General features: G+C 43.7%; 1 protein-coding gene across 2 annotated transcripts in view; it reads right to left on the bottom strand.

Moving 5' to 3' along the window:
• Positions 1-15159: 15159 nt before the first annotated feature.
• Positions 15160-20330, bottom strand: part of chchd3a (coiled-coil-helix-coiled-coil-helix domain containing 3a) — a 55718-nt gene continuing 50547 nt past the window's right edge. Inside the window, exons 8-10 of one of the 2 annotated variants that reach the window (XM_079183970.1) lie at positions 18908-19043; positions 18628-18668; positions 15160-15876 (exon numbers count right to left, since the gene is read on the bottom strand). In XM_079183970.1, the coding sequence (XP_079040096.1) occupies positions 15867-15876; positions 18628-18668; positions 18908-19043 (187 nt within the window). In that variant the 3' untranslated portion in view covers positions 15160-15866. The remainder of the gene's footprint in view (positions 15877-18627; positions 18669-18907; positions 19044-20330) is intronic. The other variant, XM_079183971.1, reaches the window with a different exon arrangement.

Here is a 20330-nt window from a genome sequence, read left to right on the forward strand (position 1 = left end):
GGGCACTGTCTCCTTAATGGAATAATTGAGTCTGGGAATTATATTGACATGTTAAAAGAAACACACACACACACACACACACACACACACACACATGCTCACACTGATAAATGCTGATGGACGGAGAAATCTGCTACGTTAGCTGTGATCATTGATAAGAATCCCTTGGATTTAAGTTATTTGAATGGAAATGAAGCATAGGATTATGTTTGGTTTCTGTCTTGGGGTGAAATGTGTGTGCTTCCATGAAATGGAATTTGTGGAAGTGATTTGTGAGACGACTGGGGACAACGAGGTTTTAATGAGAGCTTGTTTGATTTGGGAATTGGAAACTGGAGTGTTTTTTTTTTTCTTTCTTCATGCTGATTTGCTCTGCTTAGTAATAACGCAAATATTGCTGCCGTGCATGTGTGTGTGTGTTTTTTTTGCTTTCTTCTATCCGTTCTTCTTTCCTTCTTTCATCCTCCGTCCTGCCTTGTGTTGTTTTCTATCGTCTAAACTTGGTTCTAAATTCAATATTTGTAAACACAGACAGGAAAATGAGTGCATAACAAAACCAGAGACAGTGAAGGAGCGAGGGTAAATGAAGGAGAAGTGGCATGAAGCTTTTGTGTGACTCTCTTTCTCTTTCTCAGTCGATAAAGGAGAGAGTAGAGGGGGGGGGGGACACACACACAAACAAAAGAAAAATAGACTATGCCTCCTGACAACTCCACAGCAATCAATAATCAATCCCTAATCTCTCTCATCTCTTCAACCTTCTCTCTCTGTCTGCCTCTTCTGCTGCATCCTCTCTTACCTTTCAACCACTTCCATGTCACGAGCTAAGATATTGAACCAGGACTGTGCAGATTACTCCACTATATCTTTACATATAAAATAGTTGTTTGCTGCTCTATCAATGCTCTGAAATCCCGTATATATTGCACCTTTAAGGGTGTGCATGTTGGACAGGCTATTTAGCATGCGGGACCTGCAATCAATGTTGATCTGTGTTGACGTAAAGTGTTGCAGTTGCCTTAACTTTGGCTGGGATTTTGGAAAAATGAGGTTGACGTCCCAATCCCTAGTGGAAGCTAACCCTTCGCACACAGATAGGTGATGCACACTATAATGTTGACAGCCAGAGCTTCAGTGAGGCAGAATCTCCAGTGCCTCTCACCGTGAAAAACTGCAGCCACACACACACACACACACACACACACACACACACACACACACACATCGAGCCTATATAAGGAGCTTCAGGGTCTGCCGCTCAAACGCAGAAGGAATAAATCTACCCCCTTTACCTTCATGTACCTTCACAGGTGGCTACTGCTTTAGGAAATGCTATAATCGTGCCCCACATGGACGTGATAAAAGAGACATATCTGAGAGATTAGTGGTTGAAGGTAGGAGGGGAATGAAAGAACAAGAGAGGAGGGATTGGGTTTGCCAGAGATCAAGCAGCATTTAATCCACCTGCTTTTGTAACCATATGGACCCCCGCCGGCCTGTGATCACACCTACCATATCCTCTGTACCTGCTGCCTAGCGCTCCTGTCAACATCGGAAAAAAAGTGCTAAAAAATATTAAGTTAAATAAAGAAAGGAAAAGGCAATAATGCATATCATGTCAGTCGATGTGTTATACAGCCACAGCTGAGTTCCAGTGTTGACAGAACATTGAATAAGACCGGTGACTCTGTTAGTGGAAGCCACCTGCTGTTTTGGCATGGTTGCCTCTCTCTGTGTGTCTGTCTGTGTGTGTGTGTGTGCATCCTCCGCTGTGGTTATTAAGGATGAAGAGGTGTCCTATTCAACACCTGTCCAGCTGCAGCGGCTACAGCAAATTCACACTCTTTATTGCTTGTGAAAAAAAAAAAAAGAAGATAAATAAGGAGATTATACGATTTGAGCCCAGCTACTTTCATTCTTTCTCTCATGTTCCAGGGTCTATTAGCGTGTGCCTGTTTCTGTGAATATGTGTTCACCTGCAGGTCAGCGTGCATACAGTACAACACTCAGCCATATTATACTGTCTGTACATTTAATTTAAGCCGTTTCGCTACACTGCCACCAATACTTTCTTGCAATATTTCTTTTTTACATTTTCAAATAGTGGTCAAGGCCTTTATCTCAACTGCAGGAGGTACCCAGCCTTTATTTCTAATTCACTCCAGTTTATTCAGTCCTAATTTATGTCATTGACCCTACTCCTCACTCAGTTTATGGTCTCAAGTCTTCTTCAATCCAGCATGATGTTCATTTAAAGTTTAGTCCCATTTAGAGTCAAATAGAAGATAAAGCAGAGCATGCTTTAGGGCGTGGCTACCTAGTGATTGTCAGGTCACTACCACGGTGATGTCCGGTCTGGAAGTTGTCTGCATTTTTGTCTTAGAACTTTAACCCTTTCACAGCGTCTTATCAGTTCATGAAAGTTCATTTTAACCTTTTTGGTTGTCTTAAAGTCTTGTTTAACTCTTGGACCCGAGCGAGCCCCCATTTGGGGTTAAAAGCGAGATTTTTAACCGAAGAGAGCGTCGTAGAAAGCAAAGTTCATAAAGAAATTAAAAAAAGCAATTACATTTTTTTTTTTTTTTTTATCGAAAAAAGTCTCCTTAATGTAATCACGTTAACCATTTTACACACTGTAAACACCATTATAAACTATTCTACTAACTAACTAAGAAGATTCGCCACAATATCATGCATTTTACGCCACAGCCGGCAAGACAACTCAGAGAATGCTTCGTGAATCTCGGGGCATAGCGTCTAACCCGGCAAATCACACTGCTAGCTAACAACATTAGCATTCCACACAGAGTTCAACGGTATCGTCCACATTACTCTCCGTCAAAGCGTTCAGGAGTTACAGCCAACAAGCCACAGAAAGCACAACTCCCACACTGCGAAAATATTATAACTGTATCATACCTTGAGTCGGTTTTGAGGGCCAAAACGGTGAAATCCGCAATTATGTTCGTCTGCTAAGTAGGTACGTCTGGAACTTAAAATGGCATTTCTCCGTTCATCTGAGCCAAAATGGTGGTCAAAATGCCGGCGGCGAATCATACAGGGGGCTTGGGGCTTGGGGGCTGACCGCTGCACGGTTTTGGAGTTTTATTGGCTGAAAATTCTGTCAATCACTACATGGAACACACGAGTGTGTTCGTTTTGAGCACCTGGTTGTAACGAGTGGTCTCATGACAAGATCCGCCCAGCAGAGCCTGAGCAAGGGCTCCAGACAAACAGACAGAGACATCCAGGAGAGATATGACAGGTCAAAATGGATCAAAATGGGTCAGAATTATGCCAAAATGATGCCAAACAGCTCTGTTAGGATAGATTGTACAATATGAGTGATAAATAAAGTGAAATATAGTGAAATATATAATTATAAAGTATATAAAAGTAAAATGGAACAGCTACAAATTCTGGTTCGAAAATGAGAATTTGGCATGTTTTTTTTTAGATAAACACCTATAACTGGGGTTTGCTTCACTTTATTTACACCAAATCTATTTGTGAGGCACCTGCACCCTTTGTGCTATGAATTGGGAATGTTTTTAGGCTAGCCAGGGCCTCATTTAATAAATTACAGTGCTTTTTCTTCAGACGAACTTGGGAATTTTCCCTGTTTGCTGTGTTTGCTGTGTTCAGCTACTATTAACCATAACATATACACAATATTTACTCATCTCATCAAATCTCACAATCCCTAGTGTTATTCAAGCATCGCAATTTTTAAAATAGACCTTGTAGTTACAGAATTGTAGTCTCTTTTGTATGGGTTACAATTTTCGAGAAAAGGCCTAAAAAAAGGCTTAGGGTCCAAGAGGGAGTCAAAGGAGTCATCCAGAACAACAGAGTGTTGAAAATACCATGACTGTATTTGGGGCCGGCTTATATTTGTTCGTGGCGACCACGCCCTAGACATGTCTATATCAAAATTTAATTTTATTATTTACTTGGCCTAAAAATCATATTTCATGTATGGAATAAATGCGTTGTTCCTCTTGCTTCTCTTGCATTCTTCCTCTTTATTGTTCTCTTTATAAACGGGTTATGTTGTCGGTAAAACAAATTTCATCTAATCGTCAGTGACATGAGAGACTTCCATCCCTCATATAACCTCATCTGTGAACAATGACACTATCACTGCTGTTATAAAGTCTGACAATTGCCGCATCTGGTTTTGTATCTGCTGCAATGGGGAAAGACATAAATGTAAATCAGGACAACAGAGCAGGAGCCATAATGTTCTTATCCAATTTCAGCCCTGAGGTTGTTTTCTTTTTGTGCTTTCAAAGGCGTTTAGTAATTCCAGCTCACATCTTCAAAAGGTGGCTTATTAAACAACAGCATATTTGCATTTCTTTAGATTACAAAACTTCTGAAAGGGCAACGTGTGTGCTATGTTCTCTGTGGGAAACACAAAACACTGCCGGGGCCAGGAACGATCACAATCTCTGTGGGATCAGGCGGTAATGGTCGGAAATCCAGCGGGAGGAGGTTTGTTGTGCGACTGAAAAAAAAGAGGGAAAAAAAGCAGTACAGAGCTCTGAAGCAATGACTAAAACATCAGAAAGACAACTTGAGATTGAAAAGACTTTTGCACCTGCTCTCCCCGTCTCACTCTCGAAGACAGAGACAGTGAGCACTGACAGCGGCTTTCCAATTCCGCCTCCACAAGTGCTACAAAAGTATGAGGAGGGGCGGCGGGAGTCGCCGCAAAACTCTATTTGGTCCTTTTTTTGGCTGCGTTCCGCCGTCCCACATCTCCACTTGTTTTAAATTCCAAATGCAGGCACTTAAAACTCAAATCTTTTATTCATCGGCCTGATTGTGAAAGACGTAGGTGGTGTGAAGTGCTTACGGTCACTTCCCAAACGGCATTTAGTGATTACAAAGCTGAGAGACGGAGCGGCTGCTTTCAGTCTGGTAGCATGGTTTTTCAATAAGCCTCTAAGTCTCTCTCACTCACACACACACACACACACACACTCACACTAGTACACACTCATATCTAACATGGTTATTTAACAATTCCTATGCCCTGTTTATTCAACGGGAAGAGATTTGATGTTGAATCTGTTTGTTTTTTTCATACAGATGCGTAAAATATAATACTTGCCGAATTCAAAACCCTGCATTGTGATGTAAACCTCACCTTCATCTTTTACTGTCACAAAAGTACACACTTTCTCATCTCCCTGTCTCAAATGCTGTCAGACACCTGGACAGACAGACAGACAGTGTGCACATTGTGAGAGGGATGGCTTTGCGATGAAGTGCCAATTGCCAGAATAAGAATGTTCAAAACTCAACAGACCTTTTCATCATCCAAATTCAATTCATAAATGCACACACACACACACACACACACACACACACACACACACACACACGCTCACAAAATATTCTTCTCATCTTTCCCGGTGTTACATTAATGACCATAAAAAATGTGATGCGCCGTATTCATCCGGTGTGTTGTCATGGTGACTTCCGAGGGCTTTCTGTATTAGCTTTGGCAGAAAGAAAAAAAATACACACATGCTCTGTAGTTCAAATACAACCTACAGTTTAGTCACACTTTTCATGATTTATATGCAAGGAAATGTAGAAAAAGTGGGAAGAGTCAAAAGTTCATTCTTGCAAAGAGAGGCTTCAGGACCAATGAGGAGAGTCTGCGTGTGGCTTCACACCAGCAAGAGATGCTCATTTATAGATTAAAGATCAGTGGATCAAAGGGAACAAGGAGAGCAACATACATGGGATCCAAAGTTTACTAGAATGTTGCAGCAATTATTGTAAAGCTAATAATGTTGGAGATTGCATTCACAGTCATAGCACACGAGAGGCTATTGTTATGCAAAAGAAAACTTAATCTGAGTAGCTTTGGCAGTGTTATAAAAAATATAAAGGTTTGGTAGGCTGAGGGAATAATTTAATACAAAATATAAAAGTCCATGCAGGAATTCACTCTCTGAACATATAACACGTTGACTGATGAATGGTTTTCATTAAAACACCACACCACAATCATTTTTCCTCAGAGCAGAAGATGTTTACTACACCAAAGCACACGCCATTAGTATACGGTTCTGCTATCTTAAACAGACAAATTCATTTGCTGACGCTGAACACAAGTAATAAGGCGCCGTATCTGTGCTCATACCGATGCTACAGATAGTGCCGGTGCACCTCTGGATAGGAGGAGACGCTGTTATCCTCAATAAACCCACAGGTGCTACAAGTGCTGTGCTATCCACTTTACATCCTATAGTAATGAAACAGTTTGCCTCTGAGTATGGGTAAGAAATAATTTTACGAGTAAAATGATTAATGGTCAGCTCTGTGTGTACGTGTGTGTTTGTGTGCGTGCTACAAATAATTCAATTTCGATTATGATGTTCAGTCAAAGTGCTGAGCTGACACAAGCCAAGAAACACCCTTTAGTATTTATGAACCTGCCTCTACTAGCTTCTCTGCCACTTAAACACAATGAGCTCACCGCATTGATAAGATATTGCCCATCGTCCCCTCGGGCTGGCCAAACACACACACACACACACACACAAACAAACACTCACACCTCCAGGGTTAAACTCCTCCAAACGCTGATAAGCCAATGTCATCCACACAAAGCATTAACCCAGCACCATGTCTGCTCCATCAAAATCGATAACGGCCCCGGGGTGAGCGTCGCCGCCATGTTTAAGAGCAAACCCGCAAAAAAACGCCAGCAGCAATAATAACCATGTTAATGAGCTGCAGAGAAAAGGTCAAGGCTAAACAAAAGAATTCCTCCTTATAAATATTTAAGTGTGATTAACATTAGCAGTCCTAATTAAGCCATCAGTCTTTGCCCCGTGAAAAGGCCTTTGATTAGTCAACACTCAGGATGCCTCACTCCACTGAAGAGCAACTCAGCAGAGCCCGATGGGGAAGCCGTTGAGGGTGGTCTGCTCGACAACTGCTTGTTAAACACATTTTCTGGCAGAATATACGCACATTCCCACCCAAAGATCATCCGGAAATGTTAGTTAGCTCTTTCATTATGGGCGATATTGTTTTAATCGTTGATTTGGTTCGACTGCACGGCCACTGGCACACATTAGGATGCACTGGCCTGAAAGCTGAAGTTGCATCAAAGCATATCAATCATTATGATGGAAATGAGTATGTCGCCTTGAGGTTTAAACAAACAACTTATTCACTGTTACCATCAAAAGTATTAATGTGGAAGTCACATTTCTAACTACACGTTATGTAAAGAGAGGGGCCGTGGAAAACGCCTCAAAATCTCTGCCGATTGACTTTGCCCGGTGAGCTCAGACCCTATTTGTCATCATATTAACAGATGTTAGTCTGTGGACAGCACAGGGCTCAGTGGTTGGTCCTGTCATCTCACAGCATGAAGGTTCACAGATCAAATCCTGCCCCCCCCCCCCCCCACCCCCCCCGACTCCTCTGTGCGGAGCGTCTTTATATAGAGCTCTTGATTTCCTCTTCGTTCAAAGTCATGCAGGCTCTGGCCCAATGTGGCGTCTGGATGTAGAGAAGACTTACATGGGAGCTGAACAAAGCATTTTTTAAAATGTATGCCATCGCTACTAATGGACACACATCCATGTACACACACACACACACACACACACACACACACAACAATCAATACAGCACCAAAGCGCAATGCCAAATTACAATACTGTGTGTGTGTGTGTGTGTGTGTGTGTGCATGAACTGCTCATGATGACCCCATGATGTCATCCGTCCAAATATGACCCAATCACAGACATCAAGTGGAGATAATCATGTTTGAGTGTGTGTCTGTGTTGTGATCGCCCCGAGGCACCTTACACAACCGTCAAGGGACAATGAAGTCTCAAACACAAAGCACGTGTGTCTGTATGTGTGTCTGTGTGTGTGTGTGTGTGTGTCTGTGTGTGTGTGTGTGTGTGTGCCTGTGTTTAAATGTGCAATATCTTCTGTTTGCCCTCCAGCGCTTTGCTTACAATGTGAGAGTGTGCATGTGCATGAGCTCTTCACTCCTAGAAATAAAGGTGCTAACTAGAACCAAATAGGGTTCTTTGGCTTGTCCTCATATGACAACCCTTTTTTGGTCTTGGTAGAACCTTTCATAAAGAACCCAACATAAAGGGTTGTACCTAGAACCCCCTATAAGAGGTTCAACAGACAACTCTGAGAGGTATCATCCGGAACCTTTCCACCTCCTAAAATGGATTCAGATTATACCGTGAACTTGTTTGTATTCCAAGGGTTTCATCTAGAACCCAACCAAGGGATTCTGCTGAGAACACTTTCGAGATTTTTTTTATATTCCAAGGGTTTAAACTAGAACCGGGGCTGATGTGGGGCAGCTCAACCCACCAACAATCTTTGAAGAACCCTTTCTTTCAAAAAAGGGTTCTTTGGATGATAAGGGTTCTTAATGGAGAACCCTTTAAAACCCTGTGTTGAATAAAGGGATCTTCAGAAGCTAATGGTTCTGGGTAGAACCTCAGCCCTTCAGGAAGAACCCGCTTGGAACCCTTCTTTGTAAGAGTGAGGCATGTTATGAATTAATAAATATTGATGCGCGTCTCAGTATTCACCTTCTGTCTGCATTTGTGCGAACAGATGCAGAGGTGTGTGTATGTTTTTGTGTTTGGCCTCAACTGCATGTGTTTATGTGCTAAAGCGCATAACAATAAAAAGGCTTCTACAAAATACATTTCATTGTGTGTGTTGGTCTCAGAGGGATACAACTGTGAACACACGTATGTATATAAATGGGCCCCGGTCACTCAAGTGTGTTGGGCTTGTGGACAGAATTAACAACAGAAATGCTCCAGGCGCCAGCCGCACATCACGTCGCAGGCGAGCCACGGCACAAGTTGTAAGTGTAAAGTAATTTAAATCCTCTTCTGAAGGATGAGAAAACACTTTTTACAGCTGTGGGGATTAGTCTAAACTGGATTCTCGCAGGTCACAGATGGATAGGCTTATGCAGAGCCATGTAACAGGTTTAGAAGCCACTGGCTTGTGGCACAGTCGTGCGCCTCTCTACATCTAACCTTCTAACTCATAGCCTCTGGACAACTTGGTCGGGTTAGTCAGTGGATATCCGCTGGGAAAAGAATACACAGAAACCTATTGTCCAGGTGTTAAATCAGGTCATGGTGGCGTACTCCCATTGTACTGTAGTGACCACATGCTTCAGTACAGTGATATTAAATAAGGTTTTATGGAAACACTAGCAATACACTGTAATGCAATACAATGAAACATTATGCAGCTGCACAAGTTCCACGGGGAAATAAGGCAACATTTAAACATGATTTATTAACTGTGCGGCTCCAACGGGAAAATCCAAACGACTGGCTCCAGCTATTTGTTTGTCATTTAAAAAGGCATCACAACATAAAAAACCCCTTGAAAATCAACTTGAAAATGTACCAGAGAAATAAAAGGAACGGAAACTTCCTCTAAAAGTATGAAATGTCAAAAAGAGACAACACACAGTTTTTCTTGTCAGCGGTGGAGTTTTCTTTTTATTCATTTCCCAACTTCTATTGTGGGGTTTTTTCGGACTTCAGCCTTCCAGTAAGTCATTTCTTTTTAAAGTTGTGCAGCTTCAAAAACAGAACACAGACACCCTTCAAACCTACAATCTGTAACTTTCCTCACATTGAAACTACAGAAAAGTCTGCAGAGCTATTATTGTGCCTTTAGGAAGCTACGTCGCCTTGCAGCGAAGATATCGACTGACCAGGTCACGTGACCACAAGTTACGGCAAATGGTCCGCATGCACGACACAAAACCATCTCAATTGAGAATCAACTCCATTATCGTCACAGCACAATTTCTCCATTTAGCCTCATGTGTGGTAATGAAATACAAAAGGAATGAAACTGGCAGCTTCCAGTGAACTTTTACAGTAAACGATAGTTTGCTTTTTATGTGTGTGTGTGTGTGTGTGTTCATGGTCTACAAGGTCATCCTCCTGTCCCGGCGGTCCTACTGTCTCCTCAGTGCAGCAGCTCGGGGCCTCATTACTGCTCACTTTATCTCTGGAGGGAAACTGAGAGTCAAAGCCAAGCTCTCACTCACTGCCTCGGTCTGCCTTCATATACACAGCCACACACATACACACACACACACACACACGGCCATACACCCATTGCACCACTACCACCACCACCAGCATAGCTGATGTTGAATCTATCAAACAGATTTAATGATTTAATGACTCCTTTCCTCTAACTGGTATTCTATCACTAACTGTATTCAACAGAGAGCTCCGTATCGCTGTAGCTTTCTCCATGTAAGGACAACGAGCTTGTGATTTATACATAGTTGACATTGTGTACTTGTCCTGATAATGGAACTGTTACCAATTAAAAAAAAGCTGTCGCAGGGTCAAACTAACCTCTGGCAAGAGAAGAGAAGCACTTAAAGTAGTATAGTAGTAAATAGAGGGGGGTTTTTTTAGGTCATTTTTTCCCGTCTTTTCAAATCTGTCATCCAAATTCTACTAAAGCTGCTTTATTCTGCTGACTTCCCATCAAACTCAGATGAGAAGATTGACCCCCGCTCTGAAATCTCTCCGGTAAATACACTTTAGCTTAGCATGAAGACTGGAAACAGCTAGCCTGGATCTGTCTAGAAAGGTAACAAAATGTGCCCTCAAGCCCCTCTGCAGCGCATCAATTTCACATGTTATATGTTCTCTGTTTGATTGTTACTACAGTTTTTATTCGTTTTTTTTTGTTGTGCCGGACTATTTCTTGGCTGAGAGCAGTAACTTCCTGAAGTCTCGTTGTCACTCTGAGGTTACGAGTGACGACCGTCGTTACAGAGAAATACTGCAGCTTTAGATGTGCTGCAAGGTGCATTTTATTGCCTGTAGCTTTATGTACAGATATAAAAGTGGTATTCATGTAATCTCTTATCTTGTACAACGCTTGGTAAGAAAGCAAATAAACACACATCCCAAAATATCAAACTTTATTTGATATTTATTGAACTAGAAGGTTTTTTTTATTGCGAGGTAGATAGCTTTCACCGCAGCGAACTGCCGCTTGGCTCAGCGACCGCTTTAGTTCGACTCAGTCCATTGAGACTTCCCTCTGCCGCCGAGCAGCTCTGCCTCCAAATAGTGTTTGCATGACCAAAACTTCAGTCTGCCAAAAAAAAAAAAAAGAAAAGAAAAGACAGGAAGGTAGCGGCACTTTCTAACACACAGCCAATAACTCACTTCCCCCCCCAGCAGCAGAAACTCTGGAACCAAACGGCTTTTTTAAGGCGCCAAGCAGACGGACAACAGCGCGGACTCAAGAGAGAATTAGAGAAGAGGTGCAGACCAAAACAAAAAGAATAAATAAGAGCAGGAGAGAACAGCAGAGAGGAGTGTGAGGGAGAGAAACCTCCATAAATTGTAGCCCGGTGCAGAGCTGCAGGGAGGGCGAGCAGCCTGATGAATAGAGCCATCAGCCTAAGCAGAGGCTACAGAGCAGGCTGCCATCTGCCTGCCCATTACTAGAATGGAGTGTATGACGGCCGACTCTCATCTGCAGGCCCCACTGGCATCGCTGGCAACCAGGAACATTTCTTTATGTGTGTGCATGTGCGTGTGTGTGTCTCGCTGAAGTCCAAACGAGACGAGGTGTCCTTGTCTAGACGACATCCACGAGCACATTCCCGAAGTGTCTCCTGTTGTGTTTTTGATTTTTTCTTGGGTGAATGCATTTGTCAAGATCTTATATCTATTCGGAGCATATTGTGTGTGTGTGGGTGTGTGTGCGCGTGAGGGTGGCCCTCAGAGAAGAGTTACAGCAGCGTGGCAGACGCTTCACACCTCATTGGCAAGCAAGGAGAGCCAATCACCGCCAACAGATCCGCCCCTCAGGCTGCCGGCCTCAGGCTCCTTGATGAGTTACAGAGTGAGAGAAAGAAATGGGGAAAAACAAAAAAAGTAGAACACAAAAAGAAAAAAAAGCAGGAGGAGAGTGAGACAGAACTAAAAAAGAAGAGTAAATGCAAACACAAGAATGGGGATTGACTATGTGGAGAGACACTAAAAGGCACAAAGGGACACGCACACACACACACACATACACACACACGGATAAGAGCCAAAGAGGGAGTGTGGGGAAAACTTTCAAGGAAAAAGCTATTTTTTCTCTTCATAGCATGTCATTAAATCAAATGTGATTAGTCATCATGGTGGAGGCGGCTGTCTTTTGTATTTCAGAGTTGAGTGCATCTGGTATTTTTTTTATTTTCTTTCTGCTTCTTAAGAGTACGGAGGCAATATAGGATTGAAATATCATAAAAGCAGGGAAACTAAATTGTAGCTTTATCTTAATCGCTTCATACGGCCCAATGCAGGAGCTGGTGTTGCTTCTGCCCATACAGGGACAGATGGTGCGGAGCACTCAAAGAAACACTGACTGATGCTGATACATCACTTCTCCTGGGACTAGGGTGCAACACTCTGAATGTACTTTACTTTTTCTTCCTACACCGGGTGCGTGACTTCTCGTATATTGTCATACTGTGAGAAGACTCTCTCTCCTGACGTTTCCCCAAGTGTGTCAAATCTAGGCTGCTAACGAGACAGACCTGTCCTCCGTGTGAGACAACAGTGCTGACCATCGAATGTCTTGCTCCTCATGCCCGTATCTACCAAACTAAACGAACAGACGATCATGAAAAGGAGGAGAGATTGTAGCGTTTGCGGTGGGTAAATGTACGAGCCACGATCGCGCTGCGTGAACATGACTGACGAAGTATAAAGTAATATTTTGGCACAAAATGGGGCTGCATGACAACGGATTGTCCTGAGGTAGCAGCCTCAAAGAGACATAACAACGAAAATCGAGATTGAATTAGCGTTCAGTTACTGCCAAACAGATTTGGATGAAGATATTTTGGATTGACTCTTGTGCTGCAGCAGCAAGTTTGTAATGCGTTACGTTAAAGGTGCTTAATTCAAAATTCACAGCGTATCTACCGTCTCCACACGGCTCTCAACATGGCGATGGCCGAGGCAGCGGCTGGAAGCTAACGGCGCTAACAGCGCACATGCGTTAAAAGGGACGCCTTTAAAAAAAAAGGTGCACGGAAACCCATTTCCTCATTCAAAATAAAAACACAAGTTATAATTAGTTTCTGATTTTTATCTTTAATACTGAACGCAGTTTGCAAAACATTTGAAGCTTTTGATTGAATAGATTACCTGAAATGGGATTAGCGTTTCGCACCATTTTATGTTATCACCGGATGTTTTTATATTCACCTGTGCGCTGTACGAAAAACACGAAGCGAAAGCCAGACTTGTTTGACCTTCACATGAGTTTATTTCACATGTTGTTCTCCATCACAGCGTTCCCCGTCGGCCCGACCCCGAGAACTCCGACACGATTCGAACACGGTTTGCCTGTTGCCACCGTGCAGCTCCACTTCAGTATGTAGGAGCGGCTCAGTGCTCAAGGACACCTCAGCAACACTCGGGGAAGTTGCACCGAGATGAAAAAAAAAAAGATTCTTTCGTCCGTTCAGCCCACTCTGTTATTAGGAACACTTATTGCTGTATTTACACCAGGAAAAAGGCCTTATATCAAAATCTCATTACTTCTACCACCTGAAAAATGGAATATTTTAACAGTGGCTTCAGGAGGCGGGTATATAAATTCCAGCACTACATCAATTTTGAACGTTATTATGCCCTTCCCTTATACACGGTTTCTCAGGAAATGCATCAAACTCGAGAAACATAGTTCTCCCTTTTCTGCATCTTATAAGGGTCAAGAGAAAAGCTACTGTTGGGGATTTTCGTAGAAGCTTTGCAACGGTTTAAAAAAAAAAAAAGGTTGTTGAGGTCGTGGTGGAGGCCTTTAAAAAAGAAAAGGTGAGCTCCATGTTCCTGATTCTCTAATCATCTTTTAATCATATTAGAGGGGATATAATCTCATTACAGACAGAATACACCGTTAAATCACTTATCTTGGCTCGGAGGTACGGGGTCAGATAGAGGAGTCGTGCAGCTTCCGTCCGAGTCACAGGGGGAACGGGGGGGGGGGGGGGGGGGCGGACAAGTGGGGTAAAAAGAAATAATAAGATGGGGCTTGTGGAGAAACACCTGCCATGAACTCCAATAGCCATTATCCCCAACCTTTAGAAAACCCCTCCAACGCACACACACACGCACGCACACACACACACTAGCTGTATAATAGAAGTCAACCCCTCACCCCTTTGAGACTCCAAAAGTCAAAAGGCAAGAGGACAGCTGACTGACAGACAACAGGGGGATTAGTCAGAACGAATCACATGCTTGCACGCACACACACACAGCCTGCCTCTCACTCTCTCGGTCGCTCTGTCCATCTCTCTCTCTCTCTCTCTCTCTCTCTCGGTCGCTCTGTCCATCTCTCTCTCTCTCTCTCTCTCTCTCTCTGATGCAGTATTAAGATAACGTCTCCTATATGATCACCTGCCTCCACATCAAACCCAGACGGCGTCCCCTCACACACACTATTACTGCATAAAATATGTGTGTGGCTGGCTGTGTTATAACCCCACCCGTCCGCGTGCACTGTCAATCCAAACACACAGATACATACAGAGTCTGTCTATCCATTTAAACCCAACCCAGAGAGCCTGGCAGAGTGCAGACAGCATAGAGAATCCATCTCCTCCAAGGCAGCGTTAGCCTGGGAGACTGAGCCGAGAAAGAAACACTCCAGTCAGGAAGAAGACGGAGGAAGACAGAAAGAAAGGAGTACATAAGTGAAAAGGAAAGAGGGACAATGAGGGGATAAGGAAGGGGAGATCCCTGCTCGTTCACTGAATAGCTAGAGCGCACCGAGGATTCACACAACAGAGGTTCATAAAGAAAGACAGACAGCTAGAGGAACAGAGAGAAAGCTAGATGATGAAGCAGAACATCTGTGGCGGATGTTACCCCAGCGCTCCAGTCCCCCTCTCTGGGGCTCATTCACTCCGTTTGGCAAAATGTCGTTGCGACAACACGAGGGCCACGCATCCATCAAAGATGTACAATGCTTGCTGTAATTACCATAACACACACGCACACACACACACACGAGAGAGATGGGGGCCGCTGAATATTCACGGAGAAAAGTTCAACAACAGTTGCTGCATCGTTTCGTCTTTTATTTCCTCTGATCACACATTGTCACAAGCGTTGGTCTGGATGAATACTCAACACGCAGATAGTTACATTATTAACACGACTCAATCTCACACGAACAGATGCAAAAAGACGAAACAGATGGGTACATGTGTATTTGTTTACTGGGATAGTGCATTAGGAGCAGGACAACAATCAATTATGGACAACAAAATAAGACTGACTTTTACTCGCAAAAATACTTTTTATTTTCCTAACGGTGTCGAGGTGAGAGGGGATGGGTCCAAGTGGCGGCTTGCTTTCTTTGTGGTTTTTGTCCGGTTCATATTTACTGTCCTTCTAGTGGGCCAAACTCAGGCCTGCAGGGTCCTGTCAGTCCCTGCTCTTTTCTCCAAAATGGCAGACTGTGTCCCTGCCTCGCTACACACTCACAGGAGAGATAGACGAAAGGTAAGAGAGGTGGGGGAAGTGGGGGAAGAATCGAGGGGAAACCGTGTCTATTTTCTCTATCAGGGTGCTGTGCTCGGTGCCTGTTGTCTGGTCCGGGTTTGGTTCTCCACGTGGGTTCTGACGGTGTGTGTCTTGGTGCCGACTCACTCCTTCCTCCACTCCGGTTTGGTCTGTTTGTCAGTCGGTCGATAATTGGTAATCCCACACGATAAACTTCTTCATTGCTCTCTCTCTCTTTCTTCCACTCGCTACCTTAACCCCCGGTCCTCAACTTGTTCTGCAGACAAAAAAAAAAAAAAACAGAGAGAAAAGTGCATTAGAGAGACGGCGATAAAATGAAAATAGACAAACAAACAAAAGGAGAAAGATATTATGTCCCTCACAGGAGACAAGTCGGTCAGAGGGAAGCCTGAGAGTACAATAAAAACGGTGGAGGATGGAGTGAGTTGCAGGAGAGGAGAAAAGACCCGAGGGCAGTGGATTCCATGTAAGCGATAAGTGCAACCACAAATCCCCAGCACTCCCCGTCTGCCTGTCAATAACCATTTGAACTGTTCTATAGCAGCTGATTCCGCTGAACGAAAACTGCCTGAGAAAAGGGGGAGATGACAATGGGGACACGAAGAAGAGGATTACGTAGACAGAAAGTAAGAAAGCATCTTCTTCCTCACTGACCAACTTAATAATTAGGGCTTTGGATGAGATAGAGAAAGTTCATTGGGTCATAACTTGATGTTCACGCTTTCCCTTCCAGGTACGTGTGGCTAGCCTGGGGGTTTCTTTAGAGCCTCTCTGGGTGTCTTGACTACTTGCGTTTCTTACTGCAATATCGATACGTGTTCTCAGATCTCAGTCACTGACTTTCATGTAATCACTGATTAGAGAGAGGGCCAAAACGCATCTATGGAATCATAAATAAAATATATTCTGAGATGAGATTTTACTGACGTCTGACAATATAGACAGGACGAATTAAAATATACTTTATCAAGAGCTTTTTGGATTGAAATGTCAATACTTAAGATGCTGTTGGAACAGTTATATGAGTCAGCTCCCTTTTCAATTTGAACCGAGCAAACACAACACCCTCAGAAACCACAAACGGGGATCTCTCTTGGCCCTTTGAGAGCAAAAAGGAGCCGGAAGGGTCAGTGTAAAAAATAAATAAAGTGAAGTGGGGAAGGGAAAGATAGGGAGAAAGACGCGGCCATGCGGCGAGAATATGGAATGAGGAGTGCAAGCCAGTGGATGGAAAGATGGGCTTCCACGATAAACTCTTACTCATAGAGGGAGAAAGAAAGGGAGACTTTATCTGTCCTTCGACTGCCTCTTCCTCACTGTTTACTATCGGGACCTGTTAAGTGCTCAATGCATTAGGAATGTGACTAGGGATGGAGGGATAGCAGATGGAGGGAGCGAAGGAGGGATGGTGGCAGAGCAAAAAAAGGGCACAAAAGAGAGCGAAAGTGGGTTTAAATGTTATCACTGGCTGTGGCGATAAGAGCGCTAATTATCAGTGACAAAGGCCGGCTGGGCCGACTCCAGTCGAGGGGTCAATATTGTAAAACTGAGATTTGGTGGATTTATGTTTTTTTCATCCCCAGAGAGCCGGCATCTTGGACATCTTCCCCATCTACATCCATGGTGCCGCAGCATTAAGTGGAATTTAAGATTTGAAGGGGAAGGACGAGGAAGGAGAAAGAGATTTGAAAACGGCCCGACCTACGCTATCGAGTGCCCTTGACAGAAAGGCCGAGGACATGAGAGGCGGCTGTTAGCGCAGTTTGGATCTTCTGACCTCCGGGAGGTCAAAGCCATGTGCTTTGACATTTGTTCTCAGTGCAGCTTCCTGCTTGGCTCTGATAAAGCTGTGTAAACATCCTAATCAGGAAGCTGCATCAGCTCATATCAATCCGCCTTCATTCCTTCCCCCTATTTTGTCGGCTGTGTAATTCTGCATATTATTCCTTTAAAGCCTTATCACAGAACTGGTTTCTGTTTTTTTTTTTTTGCACCAAATGGCTCTAAAAGCAAGTCTGATACAGATAAGCGCAGACGAACAGGAGTGTGCTGTGATTGCCGCAGGGCGATAAACACAAGCGGATTAACATATCATCTCAGGCTTGCTTCCAAACAATTTACAAGATCATAACAGCATCCGGCCTGTGAACGTACCCTTGCTTGCATCTCGACCGAGTCTACAGGTAGACGTCTTAAATGCACGCTCGCGCCCATGCGATGAATAAAACATCGTGCGATTTACATGATCTATAGCTTAAAAAAAAATCTGCAGCCTGCATCTGACTTTTAGATCTAATATCAATACTCACGAGAGTGAGCGAGAGACACAAAACTCAGTTTCCTTCATTTCCGGCAAAACAATGCAATTGTATAAACAAGAAAAAAAAGAAAAAAAAAAATCTAATAGAAAAGCTCTATGAATGTAAATTGAAGCTTTTTGAAGCCAAGCGATGTTACATATTGCAAAGTGAGAGAGGTGGAATCAAGTTAATATGAACCTGAGTGACATTACTATTACCATACAGTGTGCGACCGTGGCGGAAAAACATTTGCACTTGGCAATGAAAGGAAAGAGCACGGAGAGGACAACGGTACCCAACTAGTAGCAGCTACTCTCTTGGTCTTATTGCATTAAAACACACACAGAGACAGTCGGGGGAACACCTGTGTCAGCAGGTATTATGGAAATAGGCCGTAAGGTTTAAACTGGCTATTTAGAATGAGCTTTATTCAGGCGCCAGTAGCCCGGTGGAAATCCTATTCTCCTGTCTAAAAGCCAGGAGCCAGCACATGTAAATGGATGCTGGAGCGTACGTGTATATTACATTAATTCATTTAGACGTTTAAAAAGGGGAATGGCTGCTAAAGTGTAGCTACCACACACACACACACATCTATGAGCCCAATGACGTATTGTGTAGCGAACACACACATGGGGCTACTTTGTAATGCACACATCGATCCTAATGAAAGCCACACCGCAGGATTAGGAGGCGCTACAACTTACATATCGTCCGTCCACGAGGGTGCATGCACACACTTGTGATTCTTTTCAGAAGGGAAAAACAACATTATTCATGAGGGGTTTCATACGAATTAAAGTTTTACGTATTTTCGCGAAGGGTACAGTTGCACGCAATGAAATGCTCATTCGTTTCACTCAACAAGCACGCAAAAAACACACAAACATAACTTAAGCATATGCAAAAGATGCTAGCGCAGCGTGTCAAATGAGGTTTGCGCGAGATACGACAAGCGATAACAGATTAGTTGGGTAAATTGCGCACCTGTTTGGTGTTGTTGACACACTGTAGGTAGAGGGCCGCTATGTTGGAGCAGTTCAGGGTTTTTCCGACGTTGTCCTTGTAGCACGCGAGGATCTGGCCCTGCAGGTCTGCACACACAGGATACGCCTCGTACCGCCTGCGGGGGCGAGAAGGGGAGAGGCATGGTGTGAAAACAGGGAAAAATACGGTGTGAAAATTGAGGCACGGGTGGAGCCTGAGAAAAAGTGTGATGGGATGAGAGTTAAGAGGAAGGACTAAAGCGTGGACAGACAATGAAGGCAACATGGAAAATGTGTAAAGATGTGCAAAGCAGAGAGATTGACCGAATGAGAGTATGAGCTATACAGACTGTTAATTGGTTTGCAAAAAGAGCACATCAGTGGTGATGTATCTCACTGCATTGTTAGAGCCCGCTGAGCTATACAGCAGCCTCTTGCTACTGCCATTCCAGTCCAGAACACCTGACGATCAACATCACTGTATCTGCTGCGAAGAAGGTTAAAAAGGCCAATCCAGCCAAACCATGCAGACGTGATTAGTACATCGACGGAGAGGTCAGAGGTTTTTTTTAAAAAAAGGCACAATAGCAGGTGTCAAATAGAGCTTCCCACAATGGCTTCATCCCTGGACAAGGAAAGATTCATCAGTGCTGAGGGACTGCATGGAAGAGAAGCCAACTCGGCAAATCAATGCGTAATGCAGAGTAAACAAGAAAACAGCACTGGTTTAATCTAGACAAGCAATAAGGCGTAGTTGTTACAGCGTGATGATAATGATGATGAGGTTGAAATTACTGGCGAGCTAAGTATACTTTCTTTTAAATTAGTCCATGTTCTTACGTCTTACCACTAGAACACGATTGCAAAAGACCTCACGGAGAAGAGTATTGATCACTCTACTGGATTGTAGTGAATCCATCCATTGATTCACCCTGAAAGAGTCAACCATAAACAACCTGCATAGCTGTCACCTTGGAGTGGCCTGAATGGCAAATCCAATCTTTTCGCATCCACCAGGAGGTTGCCGTTGTTGTCGTTGTAGACTGTGAATGCAAATATGTCAGGTTATGGGCTACACGCCACTAGCTTAGCACGCCCACGTCTGTCCTTGAAGTCTGCTACGGCTTTAGTGCTGCCGTCTTAGCCGGTACGATCCAGATGCTAGCACTTCTAACAGTAGCTGCTACGCTAACTTTAAGTGCATTTAAAATGGGACTTTTATGCGAGATGTATGCAAGTGTTGGATCCTCTCGGGCCAATCTGAGCGGTGGGACGTACCGCCAGCGCTGGGGCCTGGCCCAATATTAACGGCTTTTGTCTGTCTCCTCACACACACCCCATAAAAATCCATAACGACGACACATGTGCATGCTAGGGCTATTATGCTAATGGCGGTGTCATCGTTTTGCTCACACCAGTGCTCA

Source organism: Pholis gunnellus (genome assembly GCF_910591455.1).
Source record: "Pholis gunnellus genome assembly, chromosome: 22".
Classification (NCBI taxonomy): domain Eukaryota; kingdom Metazoa; phylum Chordata; class Actinopteri; order Perciformes; family Pholidae; genus Pholis; species Pholis gunnellus.